The following is a 19,108-nucleotide window of genomic DNA, read 5'->3' as shown; positions in this document are numbered from 1 at the left end:
ACTATTTATATAATTTAATTTTTTTATATGATAAAAAATAATAGAATATTCAATAAGTATTAATATTATTGTATTTGTATAAATTGATAAAAAAAATTTAATAATTATAAATTTTAATATTTGTCCTTCTAACTTCTTTACATATTTTACAGGATATATATTTAAATTTTTATATAAAATAATAATGAAAAATCAAAGAATTGATACATTTTTTAAGAGAAAGGCTAATATTTAAGAAGGAGAACATATAACTTTTACAATATCAACACATGTAGATAGTTCTTCTACTTTAATGAATAACGAAGAAAGTGAGATATAACCTTCAAAAGTTCAAAAAGTTACATCTGATGACTTTAACCTTAATTTTTTGGAACGAGATCTTGAAAAACGACTTTAAATTTGGCAATATTACCCAAATCAGAGAGATGAGATTAGACAAATTTATCTTAAATGGAGTCCATATCAAAAATATTTTGACAATTATTTTCTATCTGGCCCAAAATTTTGCTTCAAGTAACAGCTACCCTTTAATGTAAATGCAATTGTATAATCTGATAAAATAAATAGCCTCCAATTTGTTTTTGAGAACAACTAGGGAACCAAAAGCATATCAGCCAAAAACCAGCCAAAATGTGTTTGGATTCCATGAAAAATTGGGTTTTGGTTTGTGCTCCGTGATCCCAGGAGCAGTTTTCAAACATATTATTCAAAAATGATTCTAATTAAACGGTTTTGTTTACTTTTTGGCTGATCACCTTTTGATTCCATGTACTTTTCCTTTGTTTTTATAAGAGATATTTATGGTATATGCATGGTAAGTACATACGATTTATTTAATCAAAATAACAAAATATATACCTGATTTGTGATGTATACACAACCACAAAACAACATGTTATAGATGGATATACGGACAGATTTTTAATCAGTGAGGGATTTCGTCTGTTAATAAAAGCCTTGTTTGGCAATAATTTATTCACGGATTTTTTTAGTTACTGACAAATTTTACTTCGATAATTGCCTCACCCATTTGGCTAAATACATCAAACTTTTTGATAGATAGTCGATAACCAGCAGCAAATTTTTCGATAAATTTTTTTATCGCTAATTAATAAAGTCAAACGTTTCAAATTTAAAGTATTTTTCACATACAAATATTTTTTTTATATAAGTCTTTATAAATTATTTATATTCATACATTTTATGTTTTTATTGTATATTCTTCTTCTTCGTTATCGTCGTCATCAACACCACTCCTTCCTCCTCCTCCTCTTTTTCCTTTTTTCTTTTCATTGAAATTTCTTCTCTTCCTTTTATTGTTTTGAATCTAATCAAGTAGCTAAGGTGTGGTTCAATTCAGAAGAAAAAAATGTAACATTAAAGAAAATATTTTTCTGTATTTATAGCAAATATGGATATAACACGGAGATATTTGGGTATAACACGAAAATATTTGGGTATATTTTAAAAATTTTGGATGTATTTTTATTCTGGTTCTGCATAATTCAAAATTATTTCTCTTCCTTCCCATCATCTTCTACTGCTTCTTTTTTTTTATCATCATCACCATCTTTTTTATTTTTATTCATCTTTTTCTTTTAGTTTTACCTTCTCAAGTTTCTTCTTGTTTTACTCTCTTAACAAAAATAAAAACAAAAAAATCAAACAAAGAAGAAGAAGAAAAAACACATACATAATGCTGCAAAATTACTTGGAAGATGATGAACTTACATTCATTTAACTAAAAGAAAGAAAGAAATAAGGAAAAAAAAGAAGAAAAAAAATGCAGCATTAGAAAAAACATTTTTCTGTATTTGCAGCAAATTTTGGTGTAACACAAAAATATTTGGGTGCAACACAAAGATATTTTGGTGTATTTTAAGAATTTTAGGTGTATTTTTATTCTGATAAATTTTGCATAATTCAAAACTCTTCATCTTCCCCCTCCTCATCTTCTACTATTTTTTTATCATCATTACCATCTTCTTTTTTCTTTTTTTTTATTTATTTTTTTTTTGTTTTACCTTCTCAAGTTTCTTCTTATTTTACTCTCTTAACAAGAATAAAAATAAAAATATCAAACAAAGAAGAAAAAGAAACACATAATGTTACAAAATTACTTGGAAGAGGATGAACTTACATTCATTTAACTAAAAGAAAGAAAGAAATAAGGAAAAAAGAAGAAAAAATGCAGTATTAGAAAAAATATTTTTCTGTATTTGCAGCAAATTTGGGTGTAACACGGAGATATTTGGGTGTAACATGAAGATATTTGGGTGTATTTTTATTCTGATAAGTTCTGCATAATTCAAAACTCTTCTTCTTCCTCTTTCTCATTCTCATCTTCTACTGCTTCTTCTTCCTCATCTTCTTATTTCGTTTTCTTATAATTCTTCTTGGGAGAAAAAATTAAACAAAGAAGAAAAAAATACATAATATTGCAAAATCAATAGAAAGAGAAGGAGAAAAAAATGCAACAATAATAACAACAATAAAAAAAACTACGATGGGGATGAAAACCCGAAGAAGAAGAAGCAATGCGAAGAAAAATGAGGAAGAAAGCAAAAAAGAAGAAGAAGGAGAAAGAGCAGGAGGAAGAACGTGAAATACAAACGTTGAAGAAGAACCGTTTCTTATTTCACGCTATTCAAAGTTGAGGAAGCACATGTTTACATGCTCTTTAAATTGAAAGTTATTTTTGTTGGAGTTGGGTTGACTTGTATGCCAAAAAAACTTATATGTATAGCAAGTTTCTTTAAATTTTTTGTCGATAATTTATTTTAGAAAAATGTTAATAATTTTTTTATTTGTCAGTAAATTTATTCAATAGGTAGAATATATTTTTTCTTTTAGGCTTTTAATCACAAAATAAACATATTTTCATATAAAATAAATATAAGTTTAATTATGATAAATTTTTATCTAATTTTCAATAAAAATCAAACGTAAATTAAAATATTTATAATAATTCAAAAAACAAACAAATTAATCATCTTAACAATCTAGGAAAAAAATACTAAAAACAAATAAATCTATTCTAAATATAAAACCATGTATTTGGAGATATTATATCTAATAAAACATAAAAAATGTGAGTTATAATTTTGAGTATTATCTTCGTTCTCATCATTATTATCGTTATAGCTTTTATCTAATTCTATTACGAGTGAGATGGAACAACATTATTATATATTATAAAAAAATACTTTTAACAAATTTAATCCCACAAAGGTATGGATGAATTTTTTGACAAATTTTTCGTCAATAACAAAAAGGATGTGTGAAAATTTGATGTGTTTGTGAAGAAGAACACATAACTAAAAAAACTGAGGTGAAAATGAGTAATAAACTTACATTAATAAAGAATTACACTCGTTATAATGCTAATAACAACTATATATATAGATATATTATTCTAATTAATTTTGTACAGCTCAGTAAAACTAATGATAACAGACCTCAACAAATTAACAAACTGCCTAACTAAGCAAAGAAGCTATACTAACAGCAGTAACAATTTCTAATTTTCTATTAAATAATAATCAACAACCAGTATAAAAAAGTAACACCTCCCGTAAAGATGGAGTATTAGGAGAGAAGAGGTTCAAGTAAACTGCAGCAAAAGGACCAGGAGCAAGTGGTTTGATGAGAATATCAGCAGTTTAGTTGTCAGCAGAGATGGGCAAAAGATGAATCAAGTGTTCCTGTAATTTGTCACGATATGGCAGTCTGCCTCAATGTGCTCAGTGCGTTAATGAAACACTTATTTGTAGCAATGTAGATGGCAGAATTTTTATCACAATACAAGTTGATGGATTTTTGAAGTGGCACACTGATCCTTAAGAACATAGCTCAGCCACTGAGCTTCCTGTGTAGCTAATGCTAGCGCTCAATACTCAGCTTCAGAAGAAGAAGCTATAACTGTGAGTTGCTTCTTGCTCTTCCAAGTAACCAGAGAAGGACCAAGGTAGAAGCAATAAGCAGAAACGGGAATCAGGACAACCTGCCCAGTTTGAGTCAAAGAATCCCGTAAGTTGCATCAGACAGAAAAAAACAAGCCAGTAGCAGGAGAACCTTTGACATAGCGAAGTAATCTATGCACAGCTTTTAGGTGTTCAGTAGTTGCACAATCCAAGAATTGACTCAGCTTCCCAATAGCATAGCTTATATCAGGTCTAGTATTGGAAAGATGTAGAAGTTTGCCTATGATCCTTCGATTTGGAGTAGAGTCTGTGAGTAATTCCCCAACATCCTTGCTGAGTTTAACCCCATAGTTGATAGATGTGGTAGCAGGTTTGCAATTCTCGAATCCAATTTTCCTAAGCAAGTCAAGGACGTACTTCCATTGATACAGCACAATGCCACTCTTAGATCGTGCCACCTCCAATTCAAGAAAATACTTTAAATCCCTATGTCCTTGATTTGAAATCTGTCATGAAGTACACTTTTAACCAACTCGATCTCATATAAATCATTTCCTGCCAACACTAAGTCGTCCATAACTCCATATACACCAAGACAGCCGTGAAACCAAGTGCTATAGATTTGATGAGCAGGCTATAATCGAACTTGTATTGAGTAAAATTCAGCTCAAGAAGAATAGATTTGAGCTTGCAATTCTATTGTCTGCTCGTCTGCTTCAACCCGTAGAAGAATTTTTCAAGCTTGCAAACTTGGCCAGGTGTGGCTTCTAAACCTGGAGGCACCTTCATATACACATCCTCATCAAGCTCACGATGTAAGAAGGCAGTATTCACGTCAATTTACTTTAGGTACCAACCCTTAACAGCAGCAACAGCCAGAACAACTCTTAGAGTACCCAATTTGCGTTAGTAAGTTTTTTTTTGCATGGAGGTGTCCTTATAATCCACCCCTACTACCTGTATGAATCCCTTGGCAACTAGACGTGCCTTGTGTTACTCTACTATTCCATCTAGGTGATACTTTACACGAAACACCCAATTGCAACCGATAGCTCTTTTACCAGCAGGTAAAGAGGTTAGCCTCCATGTTTTGTTTTCTTCCAAAACAAGGAGTTCAACTTTAATATCTTCTTACCAACAGGGTTGAGTGACAGCATCCTCATAGCGTTTTGGCTCTAAATTTTTGTAGAATTAAGAACATATCTAACTTAATTGATGATGACAAACATTGATATATTGGATTAAACACCCAATTAGTTTTGATTGCATTTGATTAGTGTTGCAGGCCAAAATCAAAGATGCAGCAGCCCAAACAGATAAAAACATAAATAAGACTTTTAATGGGTTCTCTATCTAACAAAGCTCAAAGAAATAATGCAGAGAAATCAGTTGGGATGAATGAAAAATAAATCCAACCCAAGTCTAAGAAAATTCCACCAAGTAGAAGCATTCCAAGGCCAACGCTCACAAGCTTGCTTTGGTCAGAATCAAAAAGAAAGAAGAGAGCTTCATCCTTCTTGTTTATTCACCAAAGAAGAAAGAGAGAGAAAGTTAAATCACAAAAGCTAATGTCTAATCACCCAAATCAAAGCAAGCTAAGCTAAGTCAGAGGATAAATGTGATTTATTTCTATTTGTATGCAATTTATTTTCTTTACTCCTTCTCCAAATCTCTGCAACTCTAATTTGAGATAAATGGAGAAAGTGTTTTCTGATAATCACTGCTGTGAATCAAAGGTTCAAATTGTTTCTTGGGGACAAAGCACTATCTCAAGGATTTGAATTTGGATTTACCACTGAACAACTTTTTCCTTGTTACTCTGAGGTCTTCGGTCAAGCAAAAAGGACCAGCTTTAAAATCTCTAATTTGGGGGTTAACTGAAGATAGTGAAATGACAAGTTGGGGAGGCACACAGCTCAAAGAGTTGACTCGGAAGAAATCAAAAAGAAAAATATGAAAAGAGGTACAAAAGGAAAAATTTTATTTTTTTAAAGACAAGGAGAAAGAACTAGAATCGGAGAGTGTTTGAAGAGAGCTTTCCTGAGAAGAGTTCACCATTTTGGATAGTGTTTTCTAAGTTAAAGAAGCGTTCCACCAAGATCAAGAACTTAATCAAAGTTAGCTGAATTCGGTTCAACTGATAGTAATAGAGGTTGTTAATGCATCAATCTCTTTCATGTTTTATAGTTTATATTTCATTTTCAATGTATATCTTTCTGTAATTTTTTAGAGAGGTAAAAGGCTGAAAGAGAGAATTCAATAAAAAGCTTATAAGTGACAAAAGGTTGAGTGAAACACTTGAGAGAAAAACTTAGAGTGATTTCAGATTTCTTTAGGTTGTTTTATATATCTTGTGTCTTATACCTGTGAGGTGTCCTTTTCTAAGTTGGGTTAGCACTTAAAGTGAAGAGTTAGGTATTAGTATAACCAAGTCAAGTTAGATAAGAACTTGAGAAAAAAAATGATTGAGTGAATCCTAAGAAATTGTTGTATGTAATACTTTAATTATAATGAAAATTCTACGGAAACGGGAAATTCCACCTTCTTATACATATCCACTCTTGCACCTGAGCCTAAGCTCCACTTTCCATTCCTCTTTAGAAAGTCTCTGTCCTGCGGCAAACTTTTCCCATATCCATGTTTCTTCTTTTTTTGGATTCACTTCTCCCGGAACTCTTGATCAAGAAAGTATATAGCTTTTAAGATCTTGACTCACAAAACCTTCGAATTTTGATGTACTCTCCAAACTTGTTTTGCTAGCTGAGTCGTGTTTTAGTGGTAGAAGTCTTTAAATTCCAACCCTCCATCTTTCTTATTTGTGCACAATTTGTCCCATCTCTTCCAGATAGTCCTCTTTTTTTTTTTTGCAGTTAATCTCCACCAAGTTCTAACTGTTCGAGCATATATCTTAGATACAATTAATTTATTTATTTTCAAACACGGTTACTTATCCCGTATATTGAGCCACTAGATTGTATTTTTTATAATTTTTGTGTCCCAATACCCAAAATATGTAACACTAATTTAAATTAATAAATATTTTATAAGTAAATATTAAATTTATTTAATTTAAATAAAAAAAAAAGCCATCATTTAACACCTTCTAGAAATTACTCAAATAAATCATTCATACTTCATGGGACACACTATACACAGTTGATCAATCAGCTTAACCTTTTGTGTCGTTACAGATAACTACTACACTTAAATATGAATTAAATGTTTGAACACTATATATGCATAAAGATAAAGAAGTCTCCTACTACATACGACAAAGAGGAAACGTTGAACATTGAATTCAGATGCTTCTTCTGTATGATCTCACGTGCTTCTGAATAGATAAGATACTTACAATATTTTCTTTTATTTTTTAAATACACTTTAAAGTATTTTTTTTTTTAGAAAATAGCGCATATTTATAGATTTTTTTAAATAAATAAAATAATATTTTATCGAAATAAATAATTTAAAACATTTTTATCAAAATGTGTCGTTTCTCTTGTCTCATTTACAGTTTAAACGAAATAAGATTATAAGTATCTCGTTTACACTGTAAACGAGATAAAGCACGAGACGATGTGGCCGTAGCACATTTATACACGTGTTGTGTAAAGTCCTTATCTCGTTTACACTGTAAACGAGAAAAGAGTGGAGGATGCCTATATATATGCATCTCGTCTACAGCCTTGAATAAGAATTTTTGACTTCTATTTTTTGTCATTTTCTCCCATTTTTACCCTTTTTTAATCATATTTTCAAATTACTTAAAGAATATGGCGCGCATTGATAATCACGATGGAGACATTAACAGACTGAACGCGACTTGGCACATTGCAGGGGCAGCTGACTTTGAGGTTGGTGTTGTTTTTCATTTTATGCTTATCTTAAAGTATAGATGTGTTGCCATACTTAGGGTACTTTTATAGAGGTAATATATAGTATATGTTAACCAAATAAATATATAGTTAGGAGTAGTTTAAATGTTAGGGTATGATGTTAGGCATACTTTAAAATAGATGTTAGTTAAATATTTGTTTAGGTTTGTTTTTCTTTCATCTAAGTTATTATTAAGCATATATTTATTAATTTAGTTATTAATTAAGGTTATTAACAATTTCTAATAAACTTAATTAAGTAGCGAAATGCTTATATTTGTATTTAATAAATATTTAAGTAAATGGTTTTTTCTTAAATTTTTTTGCTACTTAAACGAAGTTATCAAGTTGATGGTGTACTTATTGATTATTTAAGTAAATTTTTTCACTTAATCTACCATATATAGGAGATGTAAAATGAATTTTGTTATTCACTATTTAACTAAATGATTTTACTTAAATTAAATAAAATAGATATTTTTTAGTGTAGTCACTAGTTATCTTACGAAATATTTTCATTTGCATTATATCATACAAGCGTTTAAGTTCATTATTTTACTAAACATTTTCATTATTTAAGTAAAATTTTTTATATAAATAAATTTATAATTTAAATGTTTGAAGTTATTTGCTTAAATAATTTACTTATAAGTCAAATTAATTCCTAAGTCAATTTTTTTATTGTTTACCAGAGGTCTCTCCTACTTTATCCGAGGAAAGTGAGTCACACACTCTCACCACCAAATGCTATTGTCCCGTACCTAAAGGAGGCTGGGTTCGGTGACGCGTTGCCACTCAGAGATTTTGTGTTCGACAACTCCTTGATCATGGCATTTGTTAAGTATTGGTGTCTAAAGACCCACAATTTTCACCTGACATGGGGTGAATGTACGATCACCCTATAGGACATCGCATACCACTTCGAACTGCGCACTAATGGAGAGTCTGTGGGTGGTTACTTTCATGACTTTCACACATGGTACGGAACCGGGGCCTGGAAGTTGGTTGAGAAGCTACTCGGTATCAAGCCTACTGTAGTCTAGCAGCAGGGAGCTTTGAGGAAGGAGTCTTTCTCCCTGAAGCTGACATAGCTTCGAAAGTGTGTCTAACAAATGCCGCTCGATACTGATGATCCAGCCACTCTCCGACAGTATACGAGGTGCTACATACTGTTGATGATCGGGGTTACTTGATGACTGATAAGTCCAATAATCAGGTTCATCTCTGGTGGCTCCCAATACTGGATGACTTTCAGAGGTGTCAATCTCTGTCTTGGAGATCTGTGGTGCTAGCATGAACATACCATTTGCTATGTTCTGCGGCCACCGCTCCACCACAGACATCACAAGCTGCACTCCTCTGCTGGTATCTTGGATATACCAGAGGTTTCCTAAGTGGTGTCCAGCTAAACGACAAATTTAAATGTACCCTATGGCTGCGAGGTAACTGTTTAGTTTGGTTTTTACTATTCTTCATTTTTCGCATAACAATATTATGACAGATTGATTGAATGGTGGTTGATCTTGTAAATGTCCACATGTTGATGGGCATGACACAGCAGAGCAGTGACAAACACGAGTAGAGAGTCATGCGATGATGTCGGGAGTTAAATCAGTTACTCTGGGATGAGGTAAGCGAGTTACCCTTTTATTTGGTTAAGTTGTATAGATTAGTCAAACTTTTATAGCAACTGTCACTAACACTTCTTTCAATGCGTCCGTTGTAGTTCACGTAGACGCCGTACGATGACCCCTGCACTGCAGGATATCTGCCTGCTATGGCTGAAGGAGGAGGCAGAGTGGGGGACATGGATGTCTGTTATCCCCCTCGTTTGCTTAAACATAGTGGAATTCTACTAAGCCGATCGTGTGAAGTGCCAATTCAATGGCGAGCATCCAGTGCTACGGGATCCGGTCAACAACTCTACAGGGCTTGTAGCAACCTCAACACATTATTGTACGACTCCTCCCAGTCATTGTATATTTGCGCAATTATCTTTTACTTCGCCATCCAGACCTTTCTGTACGAAGGTTTGAAGTGATAGCTTTGCCTAATTACGCCTTTTAGGACAGAGATGCTGATAGATGGGTTAGATTGTATCAACAGGAGGATGATATGGCAGATAAGACTGCTGTTTAACTATCGGTGAACACGTGTGTGCTCCTCCTATCCTATGCACCTCCCTAGCGAAATAGAATAACAGTGGTAAACAGGTTCAACAAGCATGACAATGACAATTAGAATATAGAACACAAAGAAATTTTAACTTACCAGTATCCGAGATTCTGTGGGAGAGCAATATGGAGACTCCAAGAGCAGCCTGCTGCATATTATCGGCAACGCACATGGTACTTTAATCGATCCGACTCCATTACTCGGTATTCAGTACTTTTGCGAATGTTGTAATTCTTCACACCTTACATTACTGCATCTCTGTTTTTGAATCTGTGGCCAACCCTAAACTCCACACCATCGTCTAAGTTGTAATCGTCTTCATCCGTGTTGAAAAATTGATTCTTCTCTTGCATCACGTCCAGATCCAACGTACTGTAGTGACTTGGTACAAATGACAAGGCCGAAATTGAGTGCGGAGCAGGTAGAAGATACCTACGTGATGCCTCAACCAGGGTATCTGGTACAAACTCCTCCTCATCATCATCCTCAGAAGAATCGCACTCGTTGTTATCTGCAACTTACTCCTCGTTGAAATTCTCACCGTCGACGTCCATGTCTTCCACTAGACTAGCAACACGAATCGGTGGTGGTGCGAGAGGTGGGTCATCCTGGACGAAGTCTGACAAGCCAAATCTACCGCCACCGTCGTCACTAACCTCCGCAGAAAGCTCCATCTCTTACTCCGCCATGATTCTCCCATAGATGTCAAACATCAGGCGCACATGCTTGTCACCATGGAGGCAAAACAGACGAAACTGAAAAACTCTGTTTTCCATCGGTGCTAGCAACCTATACCCCACCCTTCCGATCTCTTTTCTCCCGTTACCACCGATGCTACCCAATATCAGACTCTTCAATTTGAACAAAGAACTTATTGGCCGAGTACGCAATAGAATGGGATTCTCACACTCAAATATCACTCTATTATCACTATTTCTCATACGACAATTCCAATACACACTTACAACCAAATATCCACTACTAGCTACTAGACATTTTGGCTTATTTTCGGAAGAAATAGGTAGAAAAGAAGTAATGAAATGTTTGTAAAGAATACAAAGGGTTGCACATCCTTTTATAGCTGCTGAAAATTGGTCTTTACATATCTCCTTTACACTGTAAATGTCATAATTATTCTCTTATTTAGTTTACAGTGTAAACGAATTAAGATTACACGTATCTCGATTACATTATAAACGATATATACACTTTATTTCTATTTGCCCTTATCTCGTGTGTAAACGAGATAAAAGAAGCGATGCATTTCGATAAATAAAATATTTATTTTATTTATTTAAAAAAATTCCATATTTATTATATATTTTTTTCATCATATCCACCTTTAAATAAAAAATAAAATATATAGACAAAAGTATAAGTATATCAAAATAATAGTACAAATAACACAACTCATACTTAATTTTAATTTCTTAGAGTCGCACCACGAGCACTACTACTTTTACTCACATGAGTCATCACTAAATATAAATTAAAGTCACCATGATCTATATGTTGATTTTGTGCATCAACATTGAATTCAAATGTTTACTCTCGCGCGTGTAATCTTAATCTATAATCAAAAGAAATAAATAACATATAGTACCTTGGTTTTTTCTTATACGCTAACTAGTAATTAGTTAAGGATAAATTTAACTCGACAGTAGAAAAAGAATGATATTCATCACATTGTATATCAGAATTCAACTAGGGTGTTAATTTTTTTTTTAGTTTGAGTATCAAGGAAAAATTATTAAAAAGAACTATAAAAAGATTTAATTATTAAAAAAAAATTTTACTATTAAAATTATTACAAAAGATTAATTTTTGTAATATTTAAAGAGAAAAACCAAATCTTTTTTATAAATAGACAAATTAAAAATTCTATTTGCACACAAAAATTAATTATTATATATTTATGTATGTATAAATATATGTAATTTAATTTATTTTTAATGTATATTTTATATTTTAATTTATATTCTATTATGATAGTCATTACTTTTAAATTTGTAATATTTATTATTTGTGAGTTCACTATCTTAATTTAATTAAGAGTGATTAATTGTATAAATTAACTTATTTTTTTAAAGATACTTCCAAATCTGGTGTTTTTCTTTAACAGTGAACCCTTATTCTCCAGATCAGGCAATGACAATGCAATGGCCTTGGCCTTGGAAGCTTCAAAGAAGTCTATGAATAAAAAGAAGGAGAAAAGTCCTTGAAGACATTCAAACACAAAATTAATTAATTAATATAACCTCTCATGTCACCGCCGTTCAGTCGTTTACCATCTTATATATCTATGTTGATTAATTAATTTATTATTACTAACGAGTATAGTTAAGAGAGAAGGATGAAAGAATGAATGGACAAATACAGGAAGCTCTTATGCTAATAGCCCAGTGATTCTACTGTCTTTTTTTTTTCTTTCTAAATTGTAAAGCTCTTAAGAAGAATGAGATCTTTTCTATGTATACCTATGTCATTGATGAAAGAATATATTAATAAGGATTTGAATTTGATAAGCAGTTAGAAAGATAATACGTTTATGACAAAAAGATAGATAAAAAATAATTGAAGGATATATTTATTTAAAAAAATTAGTCATTCTTTTTAAATACTATATAAAATAATTTTTTTAATAATTTTAGTATTAAAATTTTTTTAGTAAATAAAATTTTTTAACAGTTTTTTAGAGTAATTTTTTATATATTAATTAATATTTTTAAAATTATTTTTGATTTTAAAATTTAAATTTATACTCTAAGTTATAACTCTAAATCTTAAATCTTTCAAAAAAATTAAATTAAAAAATAATTTTCTAATAAAAACCATTCATATAATTAATTCAAAATTAATTTCTTTTACTCATTCTATTTATCGTACACATATAGTATGCTTGTATCATAACAAAATGATATATACCCATAATATTGAATTAAAACACAACCACATACATAAATGGAAGGGACTAGACGACTAGTTGATGCTTTTCCTTATTTTTAATATTGGAAATGTGACGATGTGTTGTAATATTGTTGGAATATGATGTATTTCATCAAGACGTAGAGAATACAAATCGAATTAATAAATTTGTTATTTAAAATATAAATCTGACTTTTAGATTTATGTACCTTAATTTTTTAAAATTTTTAATATATAAATCTAATTTTTAGATTTATTTATTTTATTCAAATTAAATTCTCAAATTTTATTTTTTTTATCATTTTAATAAATCTGAATCTCTAATTTATTCAATAATAATTGAAAATAAAATTAGTTTTATATTAAAAAATACCATAATAACTATGTATTACACATTAATTTTTTTCGTATAAAAAAAAATTAGCCGCTAGGTGAACCATTTTTACAGAGGATAATAATCTAATATAATCAAATAAACAATGTGGAAAGTCACCAAAAAAAAAAAATAAACAATGTGGAAGGAGAAGGTTTAAAGTTTTTTTTTTTTTTTTTTTTTTGGTGACGGGGAAGGTTTAAAGTTTAAACAGCGAGCAACTGCAGCAAACGTAAATAAAGTTAATAATAAAAAAAAATCATCCGAGAGCGACTATATAGATGACTGGACCGCAGTCATTTTAGAACAAATAAAATAAGGCAGCCTCCAATAATAATGTAATATTATAATAATAATTAATAGTGAAAGCTAACTAGCTAAGTATCACACTTTAGTGTGCTTGATCTTAAGGTAGTCGTCCAACGCAACAAAGGGTGAGTTTGATTTGTATTTTTATTTTTATTTTTATTTTTAACTATTATTTTTAGTTTTTAAGATGTTATAAAAAAAAACTAAAAAAATGAAATTTTATTATTTTTATTTTTCACAAAATTTAAAAAATAAAAAATATTAAGAATTAAAAAATGATAATACAAATAAACAAGTAGATGTATATGTAACTCTTATTTTTGCAGGTCAATTGAATCGATTGAGTTTTTCCACATTTGTCTTATCTCATCTTGTTTCTAATTGGAGAAATTCTACACACGTTGTTTCTTGGAAGCCTCGTCTTTGGAAGGCTATATATAAAGGCAAAGCGTGGTATGTATCTTGCTCACTCACTTAACATAGATTTAGAGGAAAAAATGGGAAAGGTGAGACAAAATAATAATGATTATGGAATAATGGAGGAGCCATGGAAGAGGGTAAAAGGCAAAGGAGGAGGAGTTGTTAAGGTAACATATATATCGAGGCCGGTGTTGATGAGGACATGCCATGCTTCTCAGTTTCGATCACTTGTTCACCAACTCACTGGTAAGGAATCCAAATCCGAATCGGATGATCAGAACGCCATGCCAATATTCTTGGATCATCATCATCAACAACAACAACATTCTTGCTTCCTTGCTCCATCATCACTTTTCCACTCACCACCTTCTTCTATGAATCTGTTTTGGGTTCCAAATTGATTCTACTTAGTAATCACTACTTACTTAGCTTCTATATCATGCCATGGGATATATATATATATATATATATATATATACATGTATGTCGTTTGTAATCGAATCAATGTCGTTTCAACAATGTTACATAGCTAGTAATATTATCATTTTGAATCAATATTTGATTAATAATCTTTTTTTTTTCTTCCAAAGTAACGAGGAATCCAAAATTTTTAAGTGTGAATGGAAAAACTATGTCATTTAAATTATAATTAATTGATTTTAACTAATAATTATTTATATTCATATTTATAAAAATTTATACACATAAAACAAATAATTTATACTTATATTTATTAAAATTTATAAATATAAATTAATATAATTTATATCTATATTTATCAGAATTTAAATATATATAAATTAATAATAAAAAAATTGTTAAAAATAATTTAATATTTATAATACTAACTGAAATTAGTAAAAACTGTTCATCCTTACCATTTTTATGTGTTTTTTTTTGAGTTCCTAGTATATGTGCGAATTTGGATGTGGCTAATTTTTTTTTGTTATGAGAGTAGAAGTGGTGATATACCTTAACATTGTTATTTTTTATATTTTTTAAAATTGTGGAAAGTATATAAATCAGAGGGTCCAATTTTTGTACCTCAAATTTTTTAATTTTTTTAAACACAAATCGGACGGTCCGATTTCTGTACCTCTACAAATCGAACGGTCCGATTTATGTACCACAAGTCGGATGGTCCGATTTCTGTACCTCTAATAAATTAGACGGTCTAATTTTTACTTCTCTAATTAAACGATTTCACATTTAAGTATAACACCCCAACAATCCATATTTTAAAAAAATACCACTACCACTCCAATATTAAAAATAAAAAGTTCTTTGGATGTCACTGCTCACGGTGAATTTTAGAACCAATATAATACAATTCAAACTTAATATTACTAAATAATATATAATTTTTTAATTATCATTATGTTATGCAGATTTTTTTGTAAGTCGGTCAATATAAATAACCGTCTATTAAACATTGAGTTTACAAGTAAAAAATAATATCAATAAAAAATTTTAAGATAAAAAAAAAGCAAAAAAAAGAACTGAAATATAAATTAATAATAAATTTTAATTAAAAATTACAATAAAAATAAAAAGATAAAAATAAAAAAATGCATAAATAAAAATGAATAAGAGAAAGGAAAAATAAAGGAAGAAAAAGAAACCGAAAGAAAAACTACAAAAAAAAACTAAAGAAAAAATTAAGGACAAATCACTTAATTAAATTAAGGAGATGAAAATTTTACACAAATCCACAAAACTAAAATCTGGTTTATGAATCAACCAATGCAGGTTTTTATGTAGTTCGAATCAGGTCAATTCGAACTCCATTTACATATAATTCGAATCAAATCGACTCGAACTATACACACACGCAAACACATACTAATTCGAATCGGCCTGATTCGAATTACAAACACACAGTAATTCGAATCAGGGTGATTCGAATTACTCCTCAGCACGCAATCCCAAGTAATTTGAAACTGGCTGATTCGAATTACACAATGTATAGTTCGAATTAGGCTGGTTCGAATTATATAGGACCAAACGTGTATAAATAAGGTGTGAACGTGAATTGATCTCATTAGAGTGAAAAAATGGCTAGTGATGAGAGTTTTGTAGTGTTGGTTCACCACAGAGAATCGATTAAGAGAAAAACACGGTCCGGTGTGAAGTTCACCGATAAGGATCCTCTCAGTATTTTTATGAGGCCTACGACGAGCTATGATGACCTAGTTAATTTTGTACTACAGAAACTTGGTCTGGAAGGCGTGAAACGGGTTAAGAAGTTTTTCTATCGCATTTCAATCTCGGTGCTGCAAGAAATCGTGAAGTATGATTGTTTCATGATCAGGAGTGATGAGGACTTGCAGGTCATGTTTCATTGTCGTCGGTAGTTTCCCGAAGTTAGGACACTTGAACTGGCGAAGTTAGTTGATGTGGTATCCAGCTCGGGGGGTTCGAACTGGAATACCCCCACTGTAGGCATGGTAGCCGGTTCTAGTTCCAGACTTGCTAGCGCATCTTCATCCGTCCCTGTGTATGAACCTCTGGTCGAGCCTGTCGCCTCCCCTTCGTTCGCTACTGATCTCAACTATAGTGGAGGGGGCGAGGTTGGAATAGGGGATAGTGTGCCGACCTCTTTACAGTGTGCTGCACCGGCTGGTCTGGGAGATGCATTGTTGGATGATTCAGACGATGATGATGTGGAGCCGGATATCATTGCTGATGACAGTGGCGATGATATTGGAGCGAGTGAGCCAGCTGGGGCAGGAAGTGGTTCTAGCTCTGGCACACAACAGTACCCTCCGCACTTTTCATCTTTGGACTTGGATGCCATGAGGCAGAAGGGGGTTCCTGGGGAGCCTGCTGGATTTGGTGCTAGAGATGCCGAAGGGTCTGCAGGTCTGACAGAGTTTCAGGATAAAGACGAGGCTGTGTTAAGTGTGAAGACGTACAGCATCCGACGCGGGGTACAGTACAAGGTGGTGGAGTCTGACTATCGCCAGTATGTTGGAAAGTGTTTTGAGTTTGGGAATGGGTGCACATGGTTGATTATGCTTAGTCTCCGGCAGCGCAAGGGCATTTGGGAGGTCAAACGGTACAACGGACCGCATACGTGTCTCGCGACGTCCATCTCCAGCGACCACAGGAGTTTGGATTATCATGTGACCTCGGCATTCATCATGCCAATGGTTAGGGTTGATGCATTCGTCAGCATCAAGGTGCTCCTGAATACGACGGCAGCACATTTTGGGTTCAGGCTGACGTACAGGAGGGTTTGGCTGGCGAAGCAGAAGGCCGTTGCCCACATCTATGGTGATTGGGATGAGTCGTACAACAAGCTCCCTAGGTGGGTGTTAGGAGTTCAGCTGACGATGCCTGGTACTGTTGCAGTCCTTAGGACGAGCCCTGTTCGAGTTGGGGGTCAGGTGGACGAGTCGCAAGCTTATTTTCACCGACTGTTCTGGACGTTTCCACCATGTATTGAGGCATTCCGTCATTGCAAGTCCTTGGTCAGTATTGACGGAATCCATCTGTATGGCAAGTATGGGAGAACGTTGCTCATCGCGATTGCATAGGACGGGAACTCCAACATTCTGCCTGTTGCATTTGCACTGGTTGAGGGTGAGAATGCCGAGTCCTGGTCCTTCTTTCTCTCCCACCTGCGTCAGCACGTGACCCCGCAACCGGTCTGCTGGTTATATCAGACAGGCATAACGGCATCAAGGCTACCCTTGAGGCTCCGGACGGAGGATGGCTACCTCCAGCTGCCTACCGTGCATTCTGCATTCGACATGTCGCAGCAAATTTTGCCCTGACCTTCAAGGGCAAGGACGCAAAGAGGCTTCTTGTGAATGCAGCCTATGCTAAGACTGAGGTGGAGTTCAATTACTGGTTTGATATTCTGCGATCTGAAGACCCTGCCATGTGTGAGTAGGCGAACCGGATTGAGTATTCATTGTGGACACAACATTGGGATGAGGGTTGGAGATTTGGTCACATGACAACAAATATCTCCGAGTGTGATGTACTTCGTGTGGGTTATTAATTAATCAATGTGTTCCGTTTCTGAAGTGAAATATCAAATTAACTAAAATAAATAAGGCAATAATGCAATCTTGAAAGTAACTGCTACACGAGAAGCAAAATATCTAAATAACTTAAATAAATAAGGTACACCAATTTTCAAAGTAACTGATACACGATAAGTCAATAAGGTACGTAACATAAATAACAAAATACAACTAGGATCCTACACATACATAACTTAAATAAACAAAGCAAGCTAACATACAACATTGATTATAAACATAAGTCATACAACATAAGTCCCGAAACGAGCTCTCCGCTCAACCCGACGCCTATCTGGAACGTCGACAACACGGTCCATCTCAGGAACTTGTCCGGCACCCCTCTGCATCACCTCAACAAGAATAGGCACGGATCTCGGATCCCCAAGGTACATCTCTGGTGAAAAGAACATCTTACCATGCTGACGCCACCAATCCAAGAAGTCATGTGAGGGACCTGGGTTTGCGACAACATCAAACCGGAGAACGTGATCCGCACGGCTCTCCCAATGAAGATGCCAGAAATGCAAACTGTACGAGAACCAATGATCACCACCTCTGCCATCCTTCGACATCAAGAAGTCGATGTTCAGGGCGGGCTGGGACGGGGCTGTACTCCGCCGAACTGCGGTAGCACCCGATCAATCTGATGCCACTCTATGACGGCGAAATATATCAATGAAGTCACACACCGCCATAACGCCGTATGACGAGGCTCCAACACCTCCGGATGCACAACCTTAAGGATATCGGGAGAGCTATACGGCATCCAAATAAACTGCAAATACATATCAACAATGTTAGGTCACCTCGTGAACCGAAGTATGAAACGTTATTTAACTAAACATAAGCGGTTAGTATACTCACATCCCCAGCCTGTAACAGGTCTATCCTCAGCCTCCACATCTACACTCGAGGTCCCTTCTCGATAGCGGAAGGATTGTGACCTGACCACTTGCAACTCACATCGGTGTTATAGCGAAAGAAAAGTGTGATATAATAGTATAACATTATAGGCGGACATGGAACAAAATAATTTAACTCGAAATAGAAAAGTCCAACAACAGTACCTCGAGG

General features: G+C 33.3%; 1 protein-coding gene across 1 annotated transcript; it reads left to right on the top strand.

Moving 5' to 3' along the window:
• The first annotated feature begins 16,444 nt into the window (after positions 1-16,444).
• LOC107646446 (uncharacterized) lies at positions 16,445-17,898 on the top strand. Its single transcript, XM_088490462.1, has 3 exons — positions 16,445-16,965; positions 17,158-17,501; positions 17,633-17,898. Exons 1-3 carry the CDS (start codon positions 16,445-16,447, stop codon positions 17,896-17,898), a joined length of 1,131 nt encoding a protein of 376 aa, XP_088346588.1.
• Positions 17,899-19,108: the final 1,210 nt, after the last annotated feature.

Source organism: Arachis ipaensis, chromosome B6, assembly GCF_059453495.1.
Source record: "Arachis ipaensis isolate K30076 ecotype BB chromosome B6, ASM5945349v1, whole genome shotgun sequence".
In the NCBI taxonomy this organism is placed as follows: domain Eukaryota; kingdom Viridiplantae; phylum Streptophyta; class Magnoliopsida; order Fabales; family Fabaceae; genus Arachis; species Arachis ipaensis.
This window is presented reverse-complemented; position numbering and strand designations above follow the sequence as displayed.